At 40.1% G+C, this 21820-nt stretch overlaps 1 protein-coding gene across 3 annotated transcripts in view; it reads left to right on the top strand.

The window, feature by feature from the left end:
- The window catches only part of Usp8 (ubiquitin specific peptidase 8), a 56547-nt gene that overhangs the window by 18143 nt on the left and 16584 nt on the right, over positions 1-21820 (top strand). For all 3 annotated transcript variants that reach the window (XM_048460027.3, XM_048460026.3, XM_048460028.3), the window contains exons 3-10: positions 320-464; positions 5924-6009; positions 13173-13335; positions 15756-15798; positions 18053-18197; positions 20273-20435; positions 21147-21291; positions 21561-21784. In XM_048460027.3, the coding sequence (XP_048315984.2) occupies positions 320-464; positions 5924-6009; positions 13173-13335; positions 15756-15798; positions 18053-18197; positions 20273-20435; positions 21147-21291; positions 21561-21784 (1114 nt within the window). The remainder of the gene's footprint in view (positions 1-319; positions 465-5923; positions 6010-13172; positions 13336-15755; positions 15799-18052; positions 18198-20272; positions 20436-21146; positions 21292-21560; positions 21785-21820) is intronic.

Genomic DNA, 21820 nt, shown 5'->3' with positions numbered 1-21820 from the left:
TTCTTGAGGTAAACTGGTAAATGTGGTCTAACAAGGAAAGTAATTTTGTTTAACTCTTGTTACAAGCCACCTTTAAACTTTCTCAAATACGAAGGACAGGAACATCTTAAACGTTAAACCTAAGATGGTGGGTCATTCCTTTCTAGCTGTCTATGGTTTATCTCTTAAGACTAGCCTAATCTCAAAGGGAAGGTATGAAAGTAGTGTGAAGTAAACAGCCTAAATCATGACAGTTATCTTATGGTCACCTGCAGAGTTTATATAGACTTGTATTTTCCCCTCGGTAGCAAGTATTTTAAATTTTCTTTCATCTTTTAAGTTATGTCCACAGCGCGCAGAAGATCTTCAAGGCAGCAGAAGAATGCAGACTAGATCGTGATGAGGAAAGGGCCTATGTGCTTTATATGAAATATGTGGCGGTTTATAATCTTATCAAAAAAAGACCTGATTTCAAGCAACAGCAGGTACCTTTTTTGCATTCTTATTTGTTATTTCTGTGTAATAGAACTATTGATTTCCTCTAAAAGTTTTAACTATGAATTCACTTTTGTTCCCTCTCACCTCTCTCCTGGTGTTAGCGATCAAACCCTGGGTTTGGAATTGCTAAGCAGAAGCTCTGTCTCCAATATAACAGTGGTTTTAGATCACATGATGCCTTGACAGTTTTAAACTCCCATGTGGCTGGGAAAAGCAAAGCAAAAACATAGTCTCTTTGTTTGCAAGTATGTGCATACATACACTTGGGTTGGATCAGCATGTGTATATGGCAGTATATAAGCTGATTGTTCACTTTCTCTTGTAATAAATTATTGCTAGATCAGATGGAAGGTTTGAGTTTATTCATGCACTGAATAAGGAAAGTGATAGTTGAGTGCAGTGACTCATGCCTGTGGTCTCATGTGAGCCCAAGAGTTCCAGGCCAGCATGATCCTATATCAGTAAATAAAATAGAGGGACTGGAGCCATGGCTCAGTGGTCTAAGAGTGCTGTACAAAAGACCCAAGTTTGGTTTCCAGCACTCATTTCAGATGACTTACAATTGCTTCCGACTCTAGCTTCGGGGTGTCCAGTGCCCTATTCGGTCCCCTTTGGGCCTCTGCACACATGTGGCATACACTCACATAACACACACACACAAATGAAAATAAAAATAAGTAACAATATGTTTTCTGTTGTGCTTTCAAGTCAAATATTTATTTGTTATGTGCCAGCCTTTTTATTTGACTGACTGGCATTGGGCCGTATTGGATATGGCTTTAGAATTAAGAACAAGACTTCAGTGTCTCTTCTTTTTGGTTTTTAATCTGTCTAGCAGGTACTAATCTGTCACTTGACTGAAGTCATGAGTAGAAAGAGAGGGCAGTCATGGTATAGACAGAGAAACTGACAACTGAGATTGGTGTGGAGAGAAAAGATGGCTGTATTTCAGTTGGCCTAGAAATAGGCTAAATAATATTCAGGTGGTGTTAGACAATGGGAAGAATGCTGTGTTTATGGTCCCACCTTAGAAATGACCTGTTACCACATAGAAATGGCAAAATACTGCCTAGAGAAGTCTTACCACAGAGGAACCGGTCTCTGCCTGAGACAGGGTCTCATAGCCATGCTGACTTAGAGCTTACAGTCCCCTGCCTCATCTCCAAGGCACCGCACCATCATGTACAGCCAATTCAAAATTAATATTTGATGTTGTAGGTACAGTGGCACACTCCATTAGCACTTGGTACTTGATAATATTTCACTTTGTTCTGTAGTGGGAAAGTTGACTTACAGAAGGAACACATTTTATTTGAAGTCCACTTTCTTTCTCCCCAGAGTACTGATAACTGATAATTTTTCAGTAAAGAGGAATGCCTTTCATGGGTAAGCTAATGGTAGTAGGTCAGGTCTTCTACCTGCAAAGTTATGCCAGGTTGTGCCAGTGGTTACTAGATTTTAGAGCAGTATCCCCTTGCACGTAGGGGCTCATCTGTGTGTCCATAAATGGCTGAATTAGTCCTGCTATGGTAGAAAATACCTTTTAATATTTATATGCATACTTATCTGATAGGTATAAAAAAGCCAGATAAAAAAGCCAGAAGCCTACCTAAATTCAAACAGTATTAAAACTGTTCATGTGAAGTTGTCTTTAAAAGTGGGCTGGCTGATGAGATGGCAAAGCCCAGTGACCTGATTCAATTCCTTGGACCCATAATGTGGAAGAGAACTGATTTGCACAGGTTGTTCTGCCTTCCACATGAGCTCTGTGGGGTGGGGTGTTGCACACTCCCCACCCAAATCTCCCACTCACACCCTAGATCTGGTACTTTGTAGAGTAAATGCTTGGAAAGCTTGAGGATTGTTAGCTTTGGTAGCCACTGTCTGCTGATTGGCCTATTACTGGACTGATTTTGTGTATGTTTGGGTTTTGCTTTATTTTTAGAACTTAGTAGTGCTTTTCCTCTGGCAAGATTGGATTTGCCTTTTTGGTTATCTGTAGAAAGAGCGGCGGGCTGTGTTCCCACCTGGCTCCCGCATGGCTAGCTTTACTCAAAATAATTACACGGAAACTGTATTCATTTAAACACTGCCTGACCCATTATCTGTAGCCTTTTATTGGCTAACTCTTACATATTGATCTAACCTATTTCTAATAATCTGTGTAGCACCACGAGATGGGGGCTTACCAGGAAAGATCCTAACCTGCGTCTGTCTCAGAGAGAAGAGTCATGGCAACTGGATCCATGGCATCTGCCTGACTCTGCTTCTTTCTCTCAGCATTCTGTTCTGTCTACTCTGCCTGTCTAAGCTGCTGTCCTATCAAAGGCCAAGGCAGTCTCTTTATTAACCAATGAAAGTAACACATAGACAGAAGACCCACCTACATCATTAATGGTGCGGGAGAATTGTCTGTATTCTGTCAATCATATTTTAAATAAATGCTGATTGACCAGGCAGGAAGTATAGGCGGAAAAACCAGATAGGAAGTAGAGGTGGAGCAAAGAGAACGGGAGTATTCTGGGAAGCAGAAGCTCCCTCCGCCATTCCTTCCCAGACCACCAAAGAAGCAACATGTGAGCTGACAGCTGAAAAAGGTACCAAGCCATATGGCTAACATAGATCAGAATAATGGGTTAATATAAGCTATAAGAGTTAACAAGAAGCCTGAGCTAATGGGCCAATCAGTTTATAATCTTGTGGAGTCCTGTGTGTGATATTCTTTGGGGTATGCCAGCAGTGGGGTGCTGGGCGGTACCGATACACCAACAAGCTGGCCCCTCATGTTACAGCTATCTGCTTCTCCTCTTTGAATAGGTTGGAAGTCATTTTGACTGACAGTAGCTCTTTCCATTTCCATGGTGTCGCTGAGTTTGTGAAGTCTGGTTAGGAAGCTACCTGCAAGGGTCAGCTAACCCCGACTGTTCCTTGGGATATTACAGTTGCTTGACTCCCTATTTGCTTGCTCTGTCTAGAGTACCTCATCTTTCCTGTATTAGAACTGCTTTTGTTGTATTTCATTTACCGTAACCTTTCTAGTGTACTCTAAGTATGTGAGGTACTTAGATATTTTATAGTTTCAACTACTTAAATTGGGTAGGGACAGAATATGTAACTGAATTCCTTCAGAATTGGGTGTTTTCCCTCTTATTTTGTATTGCAAAGTGTTACGTTGTAAGTAAAAGTTGTTAATGTCGTAGAGAGGGCACAGTGATGTAACTGAAACCTGCTCAGTCCTGAATAATGCTATCAGGGTTGTCTGAGAAGGAAGAGAAGGAGTGAAATACTGGCATAGTAAATTCTCATGAAGCTAGAGTTATATTTAAAGATCTGCAGTGAAGATAAAAATGAGCAACATTGCTGATAATCCTCTAACAATCAAACTCAGAGATTCACCTGCTTTTGCCTCAGGAGTGCTGGAATGTGAGGTGTGCCCCATCACATCCCCACTGGCTAACCTTTTTAGATAGGGAATCTGGAAATTTTTAGATAGGAGTAGGAAAGTTGCGCTGCGAAATAAATATGCAAAAAATTTTTAGTCGAGTAGGAATCAGATGTTACCTCTCTATTCTGCCAATTGTCATGTTATTGACAATATCTATGCTGCTGTATCTCTAGGAAACCTCACTAATATTAAAGGACCGTTGCCTCATAGTTTGTAATAGACATGCCCAAACACAGCATTTTTTTTTTAGCATTTAAGATAAAGCAAGCTCTCAGACTAGCTTTTTTTTAAAAATATTTATTTATTTATTATGTATACAATATTCTGTCTGCGTGTATGCCTGCAGGCCAGAAGAGGGCACCAGACCCCATTACAGATGGTTGTGAGCCATCATGTGGTTGTTGGGAATTGAACTCAGGACCTTTGGAAGAGCAGGCAATGCTCTTAACCTCTGAGCCATCTCTCCAGCCCCCAGACTAGTTTTCTAATTGAGTTCATGAAATTAAAACAAATGAAAACATTTTTTTACTTTGTGTTTTACTTTTGTAATAAGTTTGCAATGATGATTGCATTATACTTTTAAAAACATATTGTACTTGTAATTCAGTTGGTACGGTTTTGAATAAACTACATTTTTATTGGTATTACTTGGTAAAGAGATTTTCTGACATAGTTAGGCATTAGAAAGTAAACAATCAAAATATGATTTCTTTTGGTCTAAATAGATGCATAGATAGTAATAACTGTTACAATGGATTTTCTTTGCCATCACCACTCTTGACCACTTCGTTGCCGAAGATGAGTCCTTTATCTTCATGGTCCTTCTCACTGCCTACACACACATACACACACACACACACACACACACACACACACACACACTTTCTCTCTCTCTCATGTTTTTATTATTATTACTGTTGGTGATGAACAGCGCTAATAGGTTCTGTTTACAAAGTCTCAGTGGTATGTAGTGAATTAGATCCAAAAAGCTTTGGGTGGAAAATTTCACTGATCACAATGAGTAACCTTTTGAAGTAGTTATTTAAAAGAAAAAAACAAACTTCAGTTATGCTTGTTAGTAACTTCCATATCTACCCCCCCTTTTTTTAGTTAAATTATACCGTTATTTTCTGTTACTTGATTTTAGAAATTCATGATATCCTCAAGAATAAAACCTGATTATAAATACAGATAGAAACAAAAATACCTTTGTTTAACATAAGTAAACAGGCCTCTCATAAAGGAACACCCCCATAATCCTATCTCTTTGGAGTCAAGGATGAGGATCTTAAATTTTTTTTGTTTTGAGAGTTTGGGTATAGAGTTTATTTAGTGGGTTATGGAGGAGAAAAGGAAGGGGAGAAGAGAAGGGGGGGGAGGGATAGAGACAGAAACTACCTCTCCAGAAGAAGGGCAGACAGTCAGACAGAGAGGGTGGGAGAGAGGGAGGGAAGGAGGGAGGGAGGGAGAGAGAGAGAGAGAGAGAGAGAGAGAGAGAGAGAGAGAGAGAGAGAGAGAGAGAGAGGGAGGGAGAGGGAGGATGACGAACTCAAATTCTAAGCTAGCCTCGAATACAAACTGAGCCCTGTCCTGGCAAATCTTAATAAATAAATCCCACCCTTTACATCTTTGCATAATCTGCTTTATTTCTTTGTGACTGGAGAAAAGGAACTTAGTGTGTTGCATGTTTGTAAGAAGAAAATCTGCTTTGCTCTCAAAAGCTCTCCTCAGCATTTATGTATAAGCAATAAAAATAGTGTTTACACTGAACGGCTTCTTATGAATACGTTCAATGGTGGGTTTTTACATCCTGATAGACAGTGATACTTTTGAGACATTTGGACAATAAGTTGTGCATATAAATGGTTGGAAGTTTAAAACAAATAACTTCTGCTTTCATGTAACCTCCCTTTTCTCTAGGCACCATGATTTTAGTGTTGCACACAGCACCGCTGCTGTTGTGGTGCCCGTACTAACTGTGGAGGGTTTTTGTTCTTCTAGGATTACTATCATTCAGTACTCGGACCTGCAAACATCAAAAAAGCTATTGAAGAAGCCGAAAGACTCTCTGAGAGCCTCAAACTGAGGTACTGACATTACTATAAAATCTGCAAAAGAATGCAAATTAGAAGATAATACTGTGTAGGTTTGTTCATTTATATCTAACCAAACCTATACTACGCCGCTTCCTGGAAACAAGTTATGTTAACCAAAATACCAAACAAAGTCATTTGCTATATTGCCCATATTGATGTGCTATTGTTAATATTCTTCATGAAGATTGTAGGTTGTTCATGTAGCACTGATGTTTTACATTAAAAGTCGTGTCCATATTTCCTGTTATGGTATTTGTAATTTTTTTTGACAAAATAAAATGGGAGTTTTAATTTTTCATATACTACATGAAGTCCTAGAAAGTGCTATTGGATATAATCATACAGAAATGAAGTGTTTACTCCTAGTTTTAATCTCCCCATAGTTGTAAAAGTTACATATGCTGCTTAAAAGCAATCTAATTCCAGTACTTACCATGATTGTCTTAGCAGTTTGTGGAAATTGGGACTATAGGGATGGCTGAACAGTTAAGAGCACTACTTGCTGCTCTTTTAGAGAACTTGAGTTTGGGTCCCTGTGCCCACAATCTGATTGCTTGCAACCACCTATAACTCTAGCTCCAGAGGATCTGATATCCTTCTTGGCCTGCACAGGTACTTGCATACATGTGACAGACATGCATATACAGAAATCAAAAATATATGTATTTTTAAATTACAAATTAAAATCAGTATGCTAGACTGGAGAGATGGCTGAGCAGTATAAGTTCTTGTTACACAGTCGTGAGGACCTGCATTGAGATTCTGGCATCCACATAACAAGATCTTCTCTTTTAATTTTATGTGTGTCTCCTCTGCATTTGTGTGCCATGTACATGCAGTGCTTGCAAAGGCCAGAAGAGGGCATCAGGTTCCCTGAAACTGGGGTTAAAGTTTTTATAAGCTGCTGTTTGGGTGCTGGGAACAGAACCTGGATCATGAGTAAGAGCAGCAAGTCATCTCTCCAGCCCCACTTTGATTCCTGTATATGTGCACTCACTCATGCTGGTACACTCTCTTGTGCGCTCTCTCTCTCTCTCTCTCTCTCTCTCTCTCTCTCTCTCTCTCTCTCTCTCTGTCTCTCTCTCTTATACAATAAATCCACATAGCTTTTACAAAGAAAGGATGCTTTACTTTTTGTCATTCATTAAATTTAACTTTTTGCTCTTATGAACAGCATGCTACTGTAATACAGATCCTAGTAAAAATAAATTTCTACATATATGTAGAGCTTAGAAGTTGTTGATGACTAACCTGATATCTCAGTTATATGAGAGAGGCGGAAAGAACAGTGAAATTGGCATCATATAAAGTGACAAGCCACTAAAGCCTAGGTGATAGAAAAGGCCAGGTTATGAGGCAAACAACACACAAGAAGAAGACAGAAGACTATATCAGGCTGACACATTTTTACACAAGTGTAAGTTGATTTCGGTGAGTGGCTTTTGTTGTTTCTGAGTTAGAGAGTTTCTTTTTGTAACCCACATTATCCACAAACTTATGATTCTCCTGCCTGAGGCTCAAGAGTGCAAGGACAACAGGCATGTGTCATCACTACACACAGCTGAAAATACTCTGATTTTGTTGTTGTTGTTTGTTTTGTTTTGTTTTTCAAAACAGGGTTTCTCTGTGTAACAGTCCTGACTATCCTTGCTTTATAGACCAGGCTGACCTCTGCCTCACTGCTGGGATTAACGGGGTGCGCCACTACTGCCCAGCTGAAAATCTCTTCTTAAAGGAATGCTTGAAGAATGTATTTGTTGTTGTTTGAGTCCGGGAATCAGGCACAGGGTCTCACACATGCCATGCTAGCCCTCCACCACCCTCAGCCCCTGAAATATACATGTTTTAAAAGACAATAAAAAATAATTGAGTCCAGGTGGTTGAAATACAAAGGAATATTTATTTGCTTTTTTATATTTTATTGTTTTGTAGTAAAAAGAGGAAAATCTTTTGGTTGCTGAATTCGTCAGAAGGCAATATATATATGTGATGATTCACATATATGCTATCCAGGTGAAAGAAGATCTTTTTTGTTGTTATTTTGTTTTTTGAGACAGGCTTTCTCTGTGTAGCCTTGGCTGACCTGGAACTCCCTCTGTAGACCAGGCTGACTTTAATCTCAGAGATCTGCCTGTGTCTGCCTCCTGAGCACTGGAATTAAAGGTGTGTGCCATCACTGTTGGCGATCTCCTTTTTCCATCACTTTTCCTTGAGGAACTCACTCACCACCAATTCATTGATAAGAGAAGTTTTTTTTACAGGGTGATAGAATGGGCTGTTCAATTTAATAAGGTTCTTGGTATGGAATTTCCTCTAGGGCTTTCTAATGTAAGATTCTTCAGTGTGTTCAGTTTTCTTGTGGTGTAGGTTACTTTCCAACTAACAGAAGAGACCCCTTTCAGTTTGTCTTCTGCTGCCCCATGTTTGGTTTCTTTCATTGATGCTTATTAGCATACGATACATCCGTTCTTAGTGATTCTCTAGTCAAGTCAGTTCTTCCCCCTTTGAGAGTCTGAAATCTCTTCCCTCTTGTCAGACTAGCAGTCTGAGAAAGAGCAGTTCTGGCTAGAGGTTTTTGTGGGTTGTTTTTAATATGTAATTTATTTTTATTTTGTGTTTGTTGGTATTTTGCCTGCATATATGTCTGCGGGAGGGTGTCAGAAGCCCTGGAACTGGAGTTCCAGACAGTTGTGAGCTGCTGTATAGGTGCTGGCAATTGAACCTGGATCCTTTGGAAGAGCATCCAGTGCTGTTTAACCACTGAGCCACCTCTCTACACCCCAGCTGGCTAGAGTTTGGAATTTGGAAGGCTCATAACTTTAAGGTGAAAGTTTTGGACTCCTCAGCGTCCACTTTCTGCTAACTTACTCCCAGTCATTGGTATTGTGGTATTTATCAATCCACTGCTAGGGCAGACCAAGTTCCCAATTCCATAAAACACTAGAAAAACACCCAATTAGTGCCTAGAAAACAAGTTATTTCGTGTTAGGTGTGACTTGTCAAACATATGTGTTCACCTATCCATGTTATGGGTGATCTTAGGTTTAATTTGACCAAGTCAGAAGGAGTTAGAATCCCAGTAAAAGGGATTAGTCAGGCAGATAAAGGAATCAGAGGTCAGTGCCAAATGGAGGTTAGCCAGAGTAGAAACAGCATGAGATCTTTGTAAGTGTATTTACAGAGATCCACCGTAGTTATGGAACAAATGGCAGATGTGGTAAGGTGCAGATGACAGAGACAGCAGGAAAGTGAACCTTGAAATTTCTTCATTTTTGCCTTCAAATGAAATCTGCCTGGTGGTCTTTTTTGTTCTGTTTTATATTGGCAATGCTGGGGAAAGAACCTAGGGCTTAGTGCATACTAGGCAAGCACTCTCACTGAGGTACTTCCTAGCCCTTGAACTGTATTTCTTAGTGCAGACAGTTCCCATACCATTACCATATAGATTGCTACTAGGGAAGAGATCTGTAGCGTGAGTACATGCACAGAGCCAGACTCCCTGGGTTTCTACTCACTGTTGTGTGCTACTAGGCAAGTTACTTCATCTTCCTCTGCTTGTGTTTCTTCATCTTTAGTTGGGATAAGAATGACTACCTGTGCTGGTTACTGTTAACTCTCAATTTACAGAATCTAGAATTACCTGGGATATAGGCCTCTGAGCACATCTGTGGGAGAATTTTAATTGCATTGGGGTAGAAGACTCACTGTCCACTCTAGGACAGGAGGAGCCATTCCATGACTGGGATCCTGGACTGCATAAGTGGAAAAGCAGCTTGCATCATCTCTCTGCTTCTCATTGTGGATGCAGTGTGATCAGCTGCTTCAGGCTCCTGCCCCTCTGACCTTCTTACTGATGGAGCTGTGAGCAGATCAGTAAAAAACCCTTTCTTAAATCTCTTTAGTTCAGAGTATTTGAGCACAACAACAAAAAAAGAAACCAAGTTTCTTAATGTAGTAAGCAAATGTAAGACTTGTTCTGTTAGACTGGTTCCTGGAGCAGATTCTGCGGAAGTGTTCTCTGCTGCTGTGGTTATTAACAGTAGAAGCCGTCTTGGCCAGTGATGCCTTCCATGATGGTCTTCTAATGGTTTGCATTGAAGGGACTGGGTAAAACAGCTGCAGTTTCAAGTCTTTCTTTTCTGTTTTATGGAGGAAGAAGTAGATACTGGCACATGAAATAGGGAGAACAGTCTGAGGTTGACTTTCCACTGAAGCAGTATATAGTGATGCTTGCTCTTCTATCAGCAAGTTCTCAACAATATAGTTGAGAAATAATGGGAATGAATAGACCAGTAAGCATGGTTCTGCCAGAGACTTGAGAATACTCTTATTTTTGTAGACATTTGCTTGTTAAAGACAGAGGTCTTTGTAGCCCTAGCTGGCCTGGAATTCGCTATGCAAATCAGGCTGCCCTGGGACCCTGTTGATGGAAGTGTCTGTCCTGCCTGGTTCCACAGCCATTCAGTCCCAAATAAACACGCAGAGGCTTATATTAATTGTAAACTGTTTGGCCTATTGTCCAGGCTTATTAATAACTACCTCTTACAACTTAATTAACCCATAATTCTTATCTATGTTTAGCCATGTGACTTGGTACCTTTTCTCAGTAAGGGATTCTCATCTTGCTTCCTCTGCTTCTGTCTGACAATTGCAGAGAGACTGCATCTCTGCGTTTCCTCTTTCCAGAATTCTCCTAATCTGGTTGCCCCTCCTATACTTCCTGCCTGGCTACTGGCCAATCAGCATTTTATTAAACCAATATTAGCAACTATCTTTACAGTGTTCAAGAGCATTATCCCACAGAAGGACCCTACAGCATTCTCTCTCTGCTTCTTGAGTGCTAAGGTCAGAGGTATGTGTCACTACGTCAGCTAACATACTGAGTTTTATAAATCTGAGAGTGTATTGTTCTTCCAATTCACAAGCTATGCCATTTATTTTTAACTATTTTTTAAATTGTCCTTTGACTCATGACTTTTTAGAAGTATGGTGCTTAATTTTCAAAGATGAGATTTTTTCTGAGCATTTTACTGTTTTCTATTTCAATTTCATCCTTGCTTAAGATCCAGCCTTAAACAGCCTGTGTTTGAGGCTCTGCATGCAGTCTTATCTTTGCCAGTGTGCAGTGTGTACTTGGAAAAAAAGTGCAATGACTGCTGTATATAATGTTCTCTGTGTGTGATTTTTCCATTTTTCATTACTACAACAAACTACCTGAAACAATATGTATTAAAAAGAAAGGTTTATTTGAGGCTAAAGGTAAAACTCTGATCACCTCCCAAAAGCCCTCCCTCTAAATGTCAGAGTCACAGGAATTTCCTTCCATGTTAACCTCACAGTGGAAATAAAATTTCAGCAAGAGTGTGATACGGTAGGGAAGTTAGAACGGGTGTCAGAGGGTGTCAGGCTTTGACATGGACATTTACTGACCTTACTCAAACCATAGTACTGTTTGTCATTGAGGTCTCTGTGCTTTGTTGAATGCTGTTCAGCTCTTACTTAGCGGTTCTCTGCCCCACCCCATTCCCTTAAGGATTTTGGGCCTTGTGCTAGGCAACCGCTCTAACATGGAGATACATTCCAACAAATATACACTTAGACATAGTCATTTGTTGTGTTATTTCCTTTTATTTGGCTTTGAATTTGTAGCCCTCCTGCCTCAGCCCCTCAGATAGCTCAGAGTACAGACTTGAATACAGGCCTGGCTTAGCTGAGCTTTTTGTTAGTGCAGATGGTGGTGGTTTGTTTTTGTTTTTTGTTTTGCTTCATGGTGCTTATTTTGGCAGAAGTTGGATTGTAACACTTATTATGACAGGGTGCTAAAAATCTCTAAAATATTTATTTCTCCCTGTAATTCTTTGAGCTTTTGTATATTTTGAAGTTATGTTTTTAGGCATTTATACGTTTATGGTTATAATAAATTTCTGGTAGTTAGTCTCTGTCTTTTTGAGACCAACCTTGCCTCTCTCCTTCATTACTTTTAGCCCACCCAGTATAATGAGATCCTACTTTTTCTTTCATTCATTCTGACAATCTTGATACTTCCTTTGTTCATGCCTAGTCTACTTGTAGCACATGCTTTGGTTGGGGGGGGAGCACCTTCCCTACCTGCCTTCCTTTCCTTTAGCTTCTGGTGCTCTCTGTTGCTTCAGGATGCGCATTTCTGCCTTCCTGTGATCTGAGAACTTCTCCAACTTTTCTGGTAGTCCTATTTGTTAGGAACAAGGTCTTCACTCCCCTTATCTAGACATACTTTTATTTTTACTCCTGATTTTCATTTGCTTGTTTGTTTTGGCTGTGAGCATGTGTCCTTATGCTACAGCGGGCATTACTATGATCACTAATGACAGGATAAGCAAGGTAACAGGTCCTTGTTGCAAACATTCCCAAAAGTACTGCTTCTAATTCTGTGGAGAGTAGTTCCAAATACCTTGTATTTCTGCAAATTGTGGTCACCATAGCTGGGTTAACTTTTAGCAAATTAAACATTTCAGTGAAGTCATCCTTTTAAAGACAGTGAGATCTTGACTTTGATAGTAACTCTCCACTTGGTGTGGATTATAACATTCTGAACACTTACTTAAATTTTTCATCTAAATCATCACAGTTATGATATTGGGATACTTTCTCTTGCAGAGAGAATCAAAAGTTTTATGTTTTAAAAAGAAAATTGTAGCAGATTTGATAATTAAAAAATTGTAATTAGTGTAAAAAGCAAAAGAAGCATTAATAGAGAGAGCATAACATTTATTTTCAAGGCTTTTGCAGTTTGACGTAAGCTTGCAGTCAGCCCTGAGAGCAGATGTGTGTAGTTTGTATGGGAACTGTAGCAGAATGCAGTTTCAGGTGGAAGGGTAAGTTAAAAGCTACAAAGTAGCTGAGTGGTGGTGACGCAAGCCTTTAATCCCAGCATTCAGGAAGCAGAAACAGGCAGATCTCTGTGAGTTCGAGGCCAACCTGGTCTACAGAGCTAGTTTCAGGTCAGGCACCAAAGCTGCACGGAGAAACCCTGTCTCGAAAAACCAAAAAACAAAATAAAAAAAAACAAAAACAAAGCCATACAGTAGGCCCAAGGCAGGATGCTAAGTGTATGAAACATGAACTCCCTTAACTATACTCTGTCATGTCAATAAAAGAATTCTTCTTTCAACTAGATATGAAGAGGCTGAAGTTCGGAAAAAACTGGAAGAAAAGGACAGACGGGAGGAAGAGCAGCTGCAGCAGCAGAAAAGGCAGGAGGCAGGAAGAGAGGACAGTGGTGCGGCGGCCAGACGCTCTTTGGAGAATGTCTCGGATTCCAAAAACAAAACCCAAAGGGTATTTCAAGTTTATTGTGTAAATCTGGTCTGTTCACCAGGTGACCTGCCTGTAAGGAGTTGAGGAGCCACTGTAAAATTCTCTGAAGCACCAGGATAACATTTCACGTGATTAATCAGAAACTGAATCAAATGTCCCAGCAGCAGTTGGTTCTGGGTTTTCCTGTTCTGGCCATCGTTAGAGCAGCAACTGTAAACTAACGAGGGGGACGAGAGGCAGCCTTAGTTAGGATCTGGTCCATCTGCATTCAGGGCTCTGCTGAGCCTTGCCTAACAACTCTCAGACTCAGTTTCCTTGAAACAGGATCCTGACGTATCTTCTCCCTCATAATGAAATCTACATTAAGAGAAGGACTTGGGCCAAGTGTGGGCCAGGCATGGTGAGGCGCACCTTTAATCCCAGAATTTGAGAGGCAGAGACCGGAGGATCTCTTGAGTCTGAAGCCAGCCTGGTCTATAAAGAGAGTTCCGAGATAGTTAGGGCTACACAGAGAAACCGTATCCTGAAAACCAAAAATAAATAAACTAAAAAAAGAGAGAAGGACTTGGTTTGATGCTTTATTTGGTCCCAAGCAGTTTTTGTTTGTGTCTGGAGTCTAACTCACTTCCTTTCTTCATTCCTTTTCCTGTTCATTTTCCTTGTGTCTATCTGTCACTCTCTGCGTTTCATTTAGTATTCTCAGCGATCGACAACTCTCCTTACCAGAAGCTACCAGCAGCTCAGTCTCTGCCAGCTGTCACTGTGCCTCTTTACTTTCAGAAATTACTCTTTGTAAAGCATAAATCTTGTGAATTGTTGAAGTCCTCGGAAGCCGTCTGCTTTGCTTCCTCTGACCTCTTGTGCATTTTGTAGACATTTGTAGCAGTCCTGTCCCTTGTGTGTTGGTTGCTGTGGTCATTTAGAAGATGTTTCACTGGGCTGGACACTCTGGAAAGGTGAAGACATGTCATCTTCCATTTTTGGAATTCATGATGTGTGACAAAACTACAACTTAGGGAGATATTTATCAACAGGTCAGGTGACTACTGTCACCAAATAACAGGACTTGAAAGATTGTATGAAGGGAACTTTTTCATTTTGTTGACTTTGCAAAAGAGAGTAGTCACTTTTTTTTTTTTTTTTTTTTCCAGTTGAGACCGGGTCTTTTGAAGCCCAGGCGAGCACAGACTCACTATGTAGGCAAGGCAGCCTTGAATTCCTGTTCCTCCCACCTCCACCTCCCAATTTCTAGGGTTATAGGCCTTTGTAATCACACCCAGTTAACGGGATTCAGGGGCAAGCAGATGGCCAGCTGAGCCACAACTCCAGCTACACCTCTGTTCCTTTCACTTTAACCTTTGCCCTGCTGTGTATGTCTCCTAACCTCTTCTTTTGCTTGAGTGTTTGAAAACAGTCTCCAGCTGCTCTGCTCCTTGACTACTGTCCATCCCACAGAACCGCAGCTCTGTATCCCACCCGGGACTTAACAGTAACTCTTCAGTGTTTCCTGGTACTCGGTCTATATCAGACTTCCCTACCTGTCTTAACATAATTGATTTTCAAGTTGATTTGTTGGATCATGACGCTAAAAAAAGGAACTGTCTTTTCCTTGTTATATGTCTTAAGGTTCTAAAATAATCCCCACTTGAGATTCTCCTCCTTTGATTTTTTCATACTGTGCACTTGGCTGGATTGAGACAACGAACCACATTTTGTGTTGTTCCCTCTGGCCTGTAGGTTTTCATTGTTTCCAGCATTGTCAGGGGAGGTGCAGTTTTGTTTCATGATAAGGATTCTCTGCAGATGGTGCCTTGTGTTTCATATTGTGTCACACTAAGAGGCAGGTGATATACATAACTTGTGCATGTGTGCGCATACAAGTGTGCTACTAATTTGACCCAAAGGTCCAGATGGGTCCTCAGTTTTCCCATCTGTAAAACGAACTCCCTTCCTATAGGGTCACCTCATGTTGCTTTGGTTAGAAAATGTAAATTAAGTGGTATGTTGTATTACTTGGTTTCCCTTTAATTTTATAGTGGAAAGCGCCGACTAGAATATCTAGAATTGCTGTTTCATTTCAGAAACATTTTCTAATTAAGTACTACTTTTACATTATATGTGACACCTCCTTAAGAACATTTGAGAATGAACATTGATTCTGATACGCTGCTGCTTACTTTAGCTGCTGCCTAGTGAAAGAACACAGCAAAGCCGTTATGTGTCGGAACTCTTGTGGGTGGAGGGCATCCCTGGGCATTGAACCCAGTGCTTCATGCCCTTGAGACAAGTGCTCTACTGCTGAGCTCTATTCTTGTCTATGTGCATTTTTATAAAGTGTCGTTACTTGGCACTCTGTATTTCTTAGTTTTCTATTGTAATTAAGTATTAAATTTGAGCCTTTTTTTCGTATAAAATTGAAACTCTTTTCCTCTGTGAACTAGATCAATGGCGAGAAGAGTGAAAAGGGTGGAACTGCAGAGAAAGGTATGTGAGACAAGATGTCCTTTCAAGTTCTTGTGAGTTTCTTCAGTTTGATACAGTGAGGGTCTCAGCACATGTGTGTTTTCCTATACTCTACAAATACATTGAAATGCTGTAAGTTCTGTATTAATTTACTAGGGGTGGGGGGAGTGTTTTATAGTTATTTTAGCTTGGCATGATAAGCAATTGTCTACTTCTTTTCTAGATGCAGTAGCTAAACTAATAGTGTTTGAGAGGATGGACTCTCGGAAACTGTCCTCAGTATCTTGATATGTAATACTTACCACTTACCATTCTACCCCAGGTTACCCATCTGGAAAGTGGGGTTGCATTTTCTTTTCCTGTTGCTATGATAAAATATTCTAACAAACTGGGTGGTGGTGCATACCTTTAATCCCAGCACACTGGAGCAGATCTCTGTGAGTTTGAGGACAGCCTGGTCTTCAGAGTGAGTTACAGGACAGCCAGGGCTACACAGAGAAACCCTGTCTCTAAAATAAAATACCTAACAAAAGCAACTTAAGAGAGGAAGGTTTAGCTGTGGCTCGTGGTTCCAGGGCACAGTCCACCACAGCAGAAAAGTCATGGTGTTGGGAGCTGAGGTATCTGTCACGTCAGGAAGCAGAGGGAGGTGACTGCTAGCTCTCACCCAAACAGGACCTCAGGCATGGAACTGTGTCCCCCGTAGTTAATATTAACTGTCAAAAGAGTTGATAAGAGGTTCATAGTTAATTTCAGCTAATACATGTTGAACTTTCAGAATCCACAGTAAATTTAAGGGTTATTAGCTGTTTTTATTTGTGACTCTATGGTTGTAAGAATTATTTAACAAGTGCCCTCACCTCCTGGGGAAAAAAATCTGAACCTGTAATTTGTATGTATCCCTAGGTGGTATTGATGATCTCATGATAAATATCGACCTAGCAACAGGAGTTAGGAAGTTGACTTCATCTACTAGAGAAATTTTCTGCTCTTTCAGAAAGACTTAAAATTAAACATAATTATATGTAACACAAAACACTTATGTACCGGGCATATTATCATATAGCAATCTTAAAAGTAAACTAAGTAGTGTAGGTATAATAGCTCATGGTGCTTAGCTATTATCCTTCTGGGTGACTTATGTTCTCTGCTTGTTTAGTTTGCTCACTATCAAATTGATCTTGATGGTTTGAGAGGAAGGAAGGAGGTTTTATCAGCTATTCATAAGATTACCTGTGTTTCTCACAGCCGCAGAAACAGCCCTCTATATCTAAAGTTGCTTGTGATTTTTTTTAAATTATTTATTTATTATGTATATGGTGTTCTGTCTGCATGTATGCCTGCGGGCCAGAAGAGGGCATTAGATCTCATTACAGATGGTTGTGAGGAGCCGCCATGCGGTTGCTGGGAGTTGAACTCTGAACCTGTGGAAGAGCAGCCAGTGCTCTTAACTGCTGAGCCGTCTCTCCAGCTCCAGCTTATGATGGTTTTTGATCTTTCACTTCAGGTTGTAGAGCTGACAAAAAATAGCAACATAGAGAGTTTTGTTTGGTTTATTTTTGCCAAGTTGCACACCCTATCCCAATTAAATAAATAATTGGAAATCTAAACATTCAAATAGTCTTCATAGCACTTCTCCAAAGACTTGAAAAAGAATTCGAAGATAAACTAGAACCTTTTGAGACTCATTTGTTATGACAACTCATCTGCTGTAGCCTGACCTTGAATTTTAAGGGGTGACATTGACCTTGAATGTAAGTACTCTACCATGCCCAGTCTGTGTAGTTGCTAGGGACTAAACCAGGGCCTCAGTGGGCTGGATAGTACCAGCTGAGCCACATCACCAACCCTGGTGATTTTACTAACAGTATATTTTGGTGTGTGAATTGTTTTCTGTCTTAATAAGACACATATTTAATTTTCTTTCTTTTAGATTAGTGGTAGAAGGAACACCAGATACAGTGGTGACCATGACATAAAGTTTTTAACTGGGCGATGGTAGGCACAATGGAACCAAACCCAGAGCTGAGCACAGCTAGGCAGACACGATTCCGTCATGCTGTGTGTCCAGCCTGTGTAGAAACAAGACATGGGATTTGTCTCTTAGTAAATGTTAACACAAATCATACTTAGTGTTCCTGTAAAAGATAAAACATGGTACAACAGGATGGCAAGTCAGATGCCAAGTATACTTTGCTCTTCAAAGTTTGCTAACGTGCCAGCCCATAGAACTGGGTGTTTCTTGTTGTTTACTACTGTGTCTCTCAATTCCAAGGAGCAATCACAGCAAAGGAGCTGTATACAATGATGATGGATAAAAACATCAGCTTGATTATAATGGATGCTCGAAAAATACAGGATTATCAGCATTCCTGTATCTCAGATTCTCTCAGTGTTCCTGAAGAAGCTATCAGTCCAGGGTAGGTCACTATGTGTTTGGATAGAAGTGGAGGAGGAGTGGATCTGGGGGAGAGGGAACGTGTGTGCAGCTGCGAGGAGAGGAGGAAGGGGATGTAATATATGAGAGAGCAATAAATTTTAAAAAATACAGCTGGGTGGTGGTGGCACACAGCTTAGATCCCAGCACTTGGGAGGCAAAAGCAGGCTGATCTCTGAGTTCAAGGCCAGACTGGTCTACAGAGTGAGTTCCAGGATAGCCAGGGCTACACAGAGAAACCTTGTCTCAAAAAAACAAGAATAAAAGAGAGTCAGGGTTCTGCTGTGCTAACAGGCTGGCCTTGAATTTGTGACCCTTCCTTTTGGCCTCCCTAGTGTGTAAATGACTGTGCTCTTCATTCAACCTGTGCTTTGATAGTCATCTCCATTACTGCGTATAGTGCAGTGTGTTCATTCTCAGCGCTCTTTGTGTCCCTTTGTGTGACTACAATATAATTCACTTACCTGTTTCATTTCTAGACTTGCCCTTTATAAATATATAACTTTGATAGTGCTTTTTTTCATTTATACAGGGACATATGAATTTATTAAAATAGTATAATTAAATTTTTTGGTTATTAAGTTTTATTTTAAATTATAGAACAAATTATGAAGATAATACATGAGAAACTTAAATTTAGGAAACGCTTGTTGATTCTGTTATTTCCCCATTTATGTTCACTAGAATGCCAATCCTAAAAGGAATGTGTAAGCAAATAAATGCCCCTTAAAAACCTCTCATTCCATTTGTTTCCTTTCTTTTTGGCTGTACATCTTGATCTGTCTCTATAAGAACGGCTAGGAGATGGTATTTTATATTAGCTCCTCTTCCCAGTAGATAAAGTAACCAGTGTTATTACTTAGGAAAAGGTTTTGTTTAATTCTTAGTCCACCATTTTGTTTTATTTGTGGATAAAGGTTTCACCAGTCCCACTCAGCTTGCTAGTATTGTCAGTTGAATACTGAAATGCCTACTAAATGCTAAATGGTTTCTAAGCCGGCACCTTTTACCAAAGGAATGGGTCTGTTATTCTGTCATTCAGCAAATATTCACTGAGAGGTACGCCGGGTTACTAGGCTTCTCAGTGAGGAGGCTTAATCAGTGAACAGATAGAAGTTGTTGTCTTTGTAAAGCTTTAATTAAATAAGCAGTTAAGATAGATAAGAAAAACAATAAAAATTAAACATACAATGTTCCTTATGTTAATAAGTAAGGTGTGGTAGATGGGTATTATATTGGGATGTGTGGGTGTGCCTGTTTTTCTTGGAGTAGACCCTAAAATTTAGTTCCAGGAAGACTCAGAAAAGTTCTTAACAAGTGTTAAATATGTAGGGGAAATGGTGGTGCACATTCTGAGGTCAGGCATGGGGAGCAAACAGAGAATACAGCAAAAATAGAAGCCCTTGGGCAGGATCACTGAATAAGTCAAGAATCAAAGGTCAGTGACTGGTGTGGATGAGCAAAGGGGGTGAGCGGTTGAAGAAGAGAAGGAAGCAGTAAGAGGATTGGGGTTTGTGTCACGGGCCATGTTAAGGATATGTGTGAGCTTCCATGTAAGCAAAGGAGTAGTTGAGAACGTGCTGATGAAAGGATGTAAGCGTAGACCTGAGCTGTAATATGCCTTGATTTCTCAGCTGTGAAGGTGGCAGTAAAGTCTCCTGATGTACTGCTGTGAGGATTCAATAAGATCCGAAGCTTACGGAGCAGTACCTGACACTGTCAGCTTGTGTGTGCTTGCTAATTAAATTAAATCTTGCTGTTTAGCTATTATATGTATAGGAAGAAGTGAGCTTAAATATGAGTAATGTTGCTAAGGTGATTCTCCAGTTTAGATTTGGTGAAGGAAGTTGTCTGGATGATTTCCTGTTTTAGTTTTGTGTCCCCTCTCCATTTTTTTTTTAAGTGGTCAGAATTAAGTCAGTTTCTTTCCTTCCCTAATAATTATTAAAAAGCACTAACATGCAGTAACGAAGGGGTGGAGTAAAGTTTGTACTGGTGTGGCAGAGTACAAGGCTCATTTCTCCACTTTGCCTCAATACAAATGCTCATTCATTTCAGAGTCACTGCCAGTTGGATTGAAGCAAACCTCTCAGATGACTCTAAAGACACTTGGAAAAAGAGGGGGAGTGTGGACTATGTGGTACTGCTCGACTGGTTTAGTTCAGCAAAAGATTTGCAGCTTGGAACCACACTGCGGAGTCTGAAAGACGCACTTTTCAAGGTTGGCAGCTCCCCTTGCTACTTTGACAAGCTCTGTCTGATTGTTGGGTAATTGTGGAGACTGGTTTTGACTGGCTCCGCTAGACTTTTAAACCAGCTGTTTGCCTAGGAAGTTGTTTCAGTAACCACCTTAGAGGTGAACATTTAATATTGAAAATCATAAGGTGTTCTTGAGCCGGGACTCAGCTACTCAAATTGTGGAAATTTTATTAAGGGGGTTGGGATGTGTGCTTGTCTTTGGTGTTTATTCCAGCATTGGGGGTATCTGTACATAGACACACACACATACACACACACATACACACACACAGTGGTAATCATTATAAATGATACAACTGTTATTGACATTCATGTAAAAGAGAAAGCTGCAAATTAAGAGTTTCATCTTATAAAAATGCATTTTGAAAAGTATGTATGTACGTGGAGATTAGGAACTAACTCCAAAATGTTAGGGAGTGTCTCTGGGTGGTCAGGTTTTATGTAGTTTTGTCTTAGATTTGTTTTATTACTTTCCTTCTAAGATCACAGGTTGTTTTTGGTTCTTAAAACTTGTGTTGATTTATACCTAATACTTCATTTAAAGTTGGAGTTTGAATTTAATTATTCTTTGTTTTCATTTTGCAGTAGTTCTACATTTTGTTTGTTGTGGATTGTGACTTTTGCTGCCGAGAGACTGCTACCATCTTAAAAATATTCTGTCTTTATTTTGTAGTGGGAAAGTAAAACTGTCTTGCGCCATGAGCCTCTGGTGTTGGAGGGGGGCTATGAAAACTGGCTCCTTTGCTATCCACAGTATACAACAAATGCTAAGGTCACTCCACCACCTCGAAGCAAAACTGAAGAGGTGTCTGTCTCATGTATGTATGTGAAAAGTTTGTTTAAAATTGCTTCAGTACAGAATAAAACGTTTATATGTTCGGGGTAACCTTGTTTGTATATGCCTTTGTCCTGTTAAATACTAGTTTGTTTTCAGGCAAAATAGTACAGACTAGGGATTCATGTTTTAAGACTGTAGTGATTGCCATTTCATTCACATTTAGCTATCACAAAGAACATGTATAACGTGAATATTGTGTTGGAGTTTGCTGTTCTTAAAAATGATGCATTTTTCTTTTGGGGATTTTAGTGGATTTTACTTATCCCTCACTGGAAGAACCAGTTCCTCCCAAACTTCCTGCCCAGATGTCTCCTTTACCTATAGAAGTAGATGAAAATGCAGAATTGGTAACTGGCCAAGATGAAAAACCGAGACCACAGAACTTGTCAGCTCTCGCCGGACCCAGAGCCACTCCCAAAGCTGAAGCTTCACCCATAATTCAGCCCGTGCCTGCTGCAAAGACTGTCCCACAGGTATGCTCTTTTTCTTCTTTCAACTAACTTTATTAT

The sequence above is a fragment of the Myodes glareolus genome, chromosome 10, assembly GCF_982192425.1.
Source record: "Myodes glareolus chromosome 10, mMyoGla1.1, whole genome shotgun sequence".
NCBI classification, from domain to species: Eukaryota; Metazoa; Chordata; class Mammalia; order Rodentia; family Cricetidae; genus Myodes; species Myodes glareolus.
The sequence above is the reverse complement of the archived record's forward strand: the minus strand, read 5'-3'. Positions and strand labels throughout refer to the sequence as shown.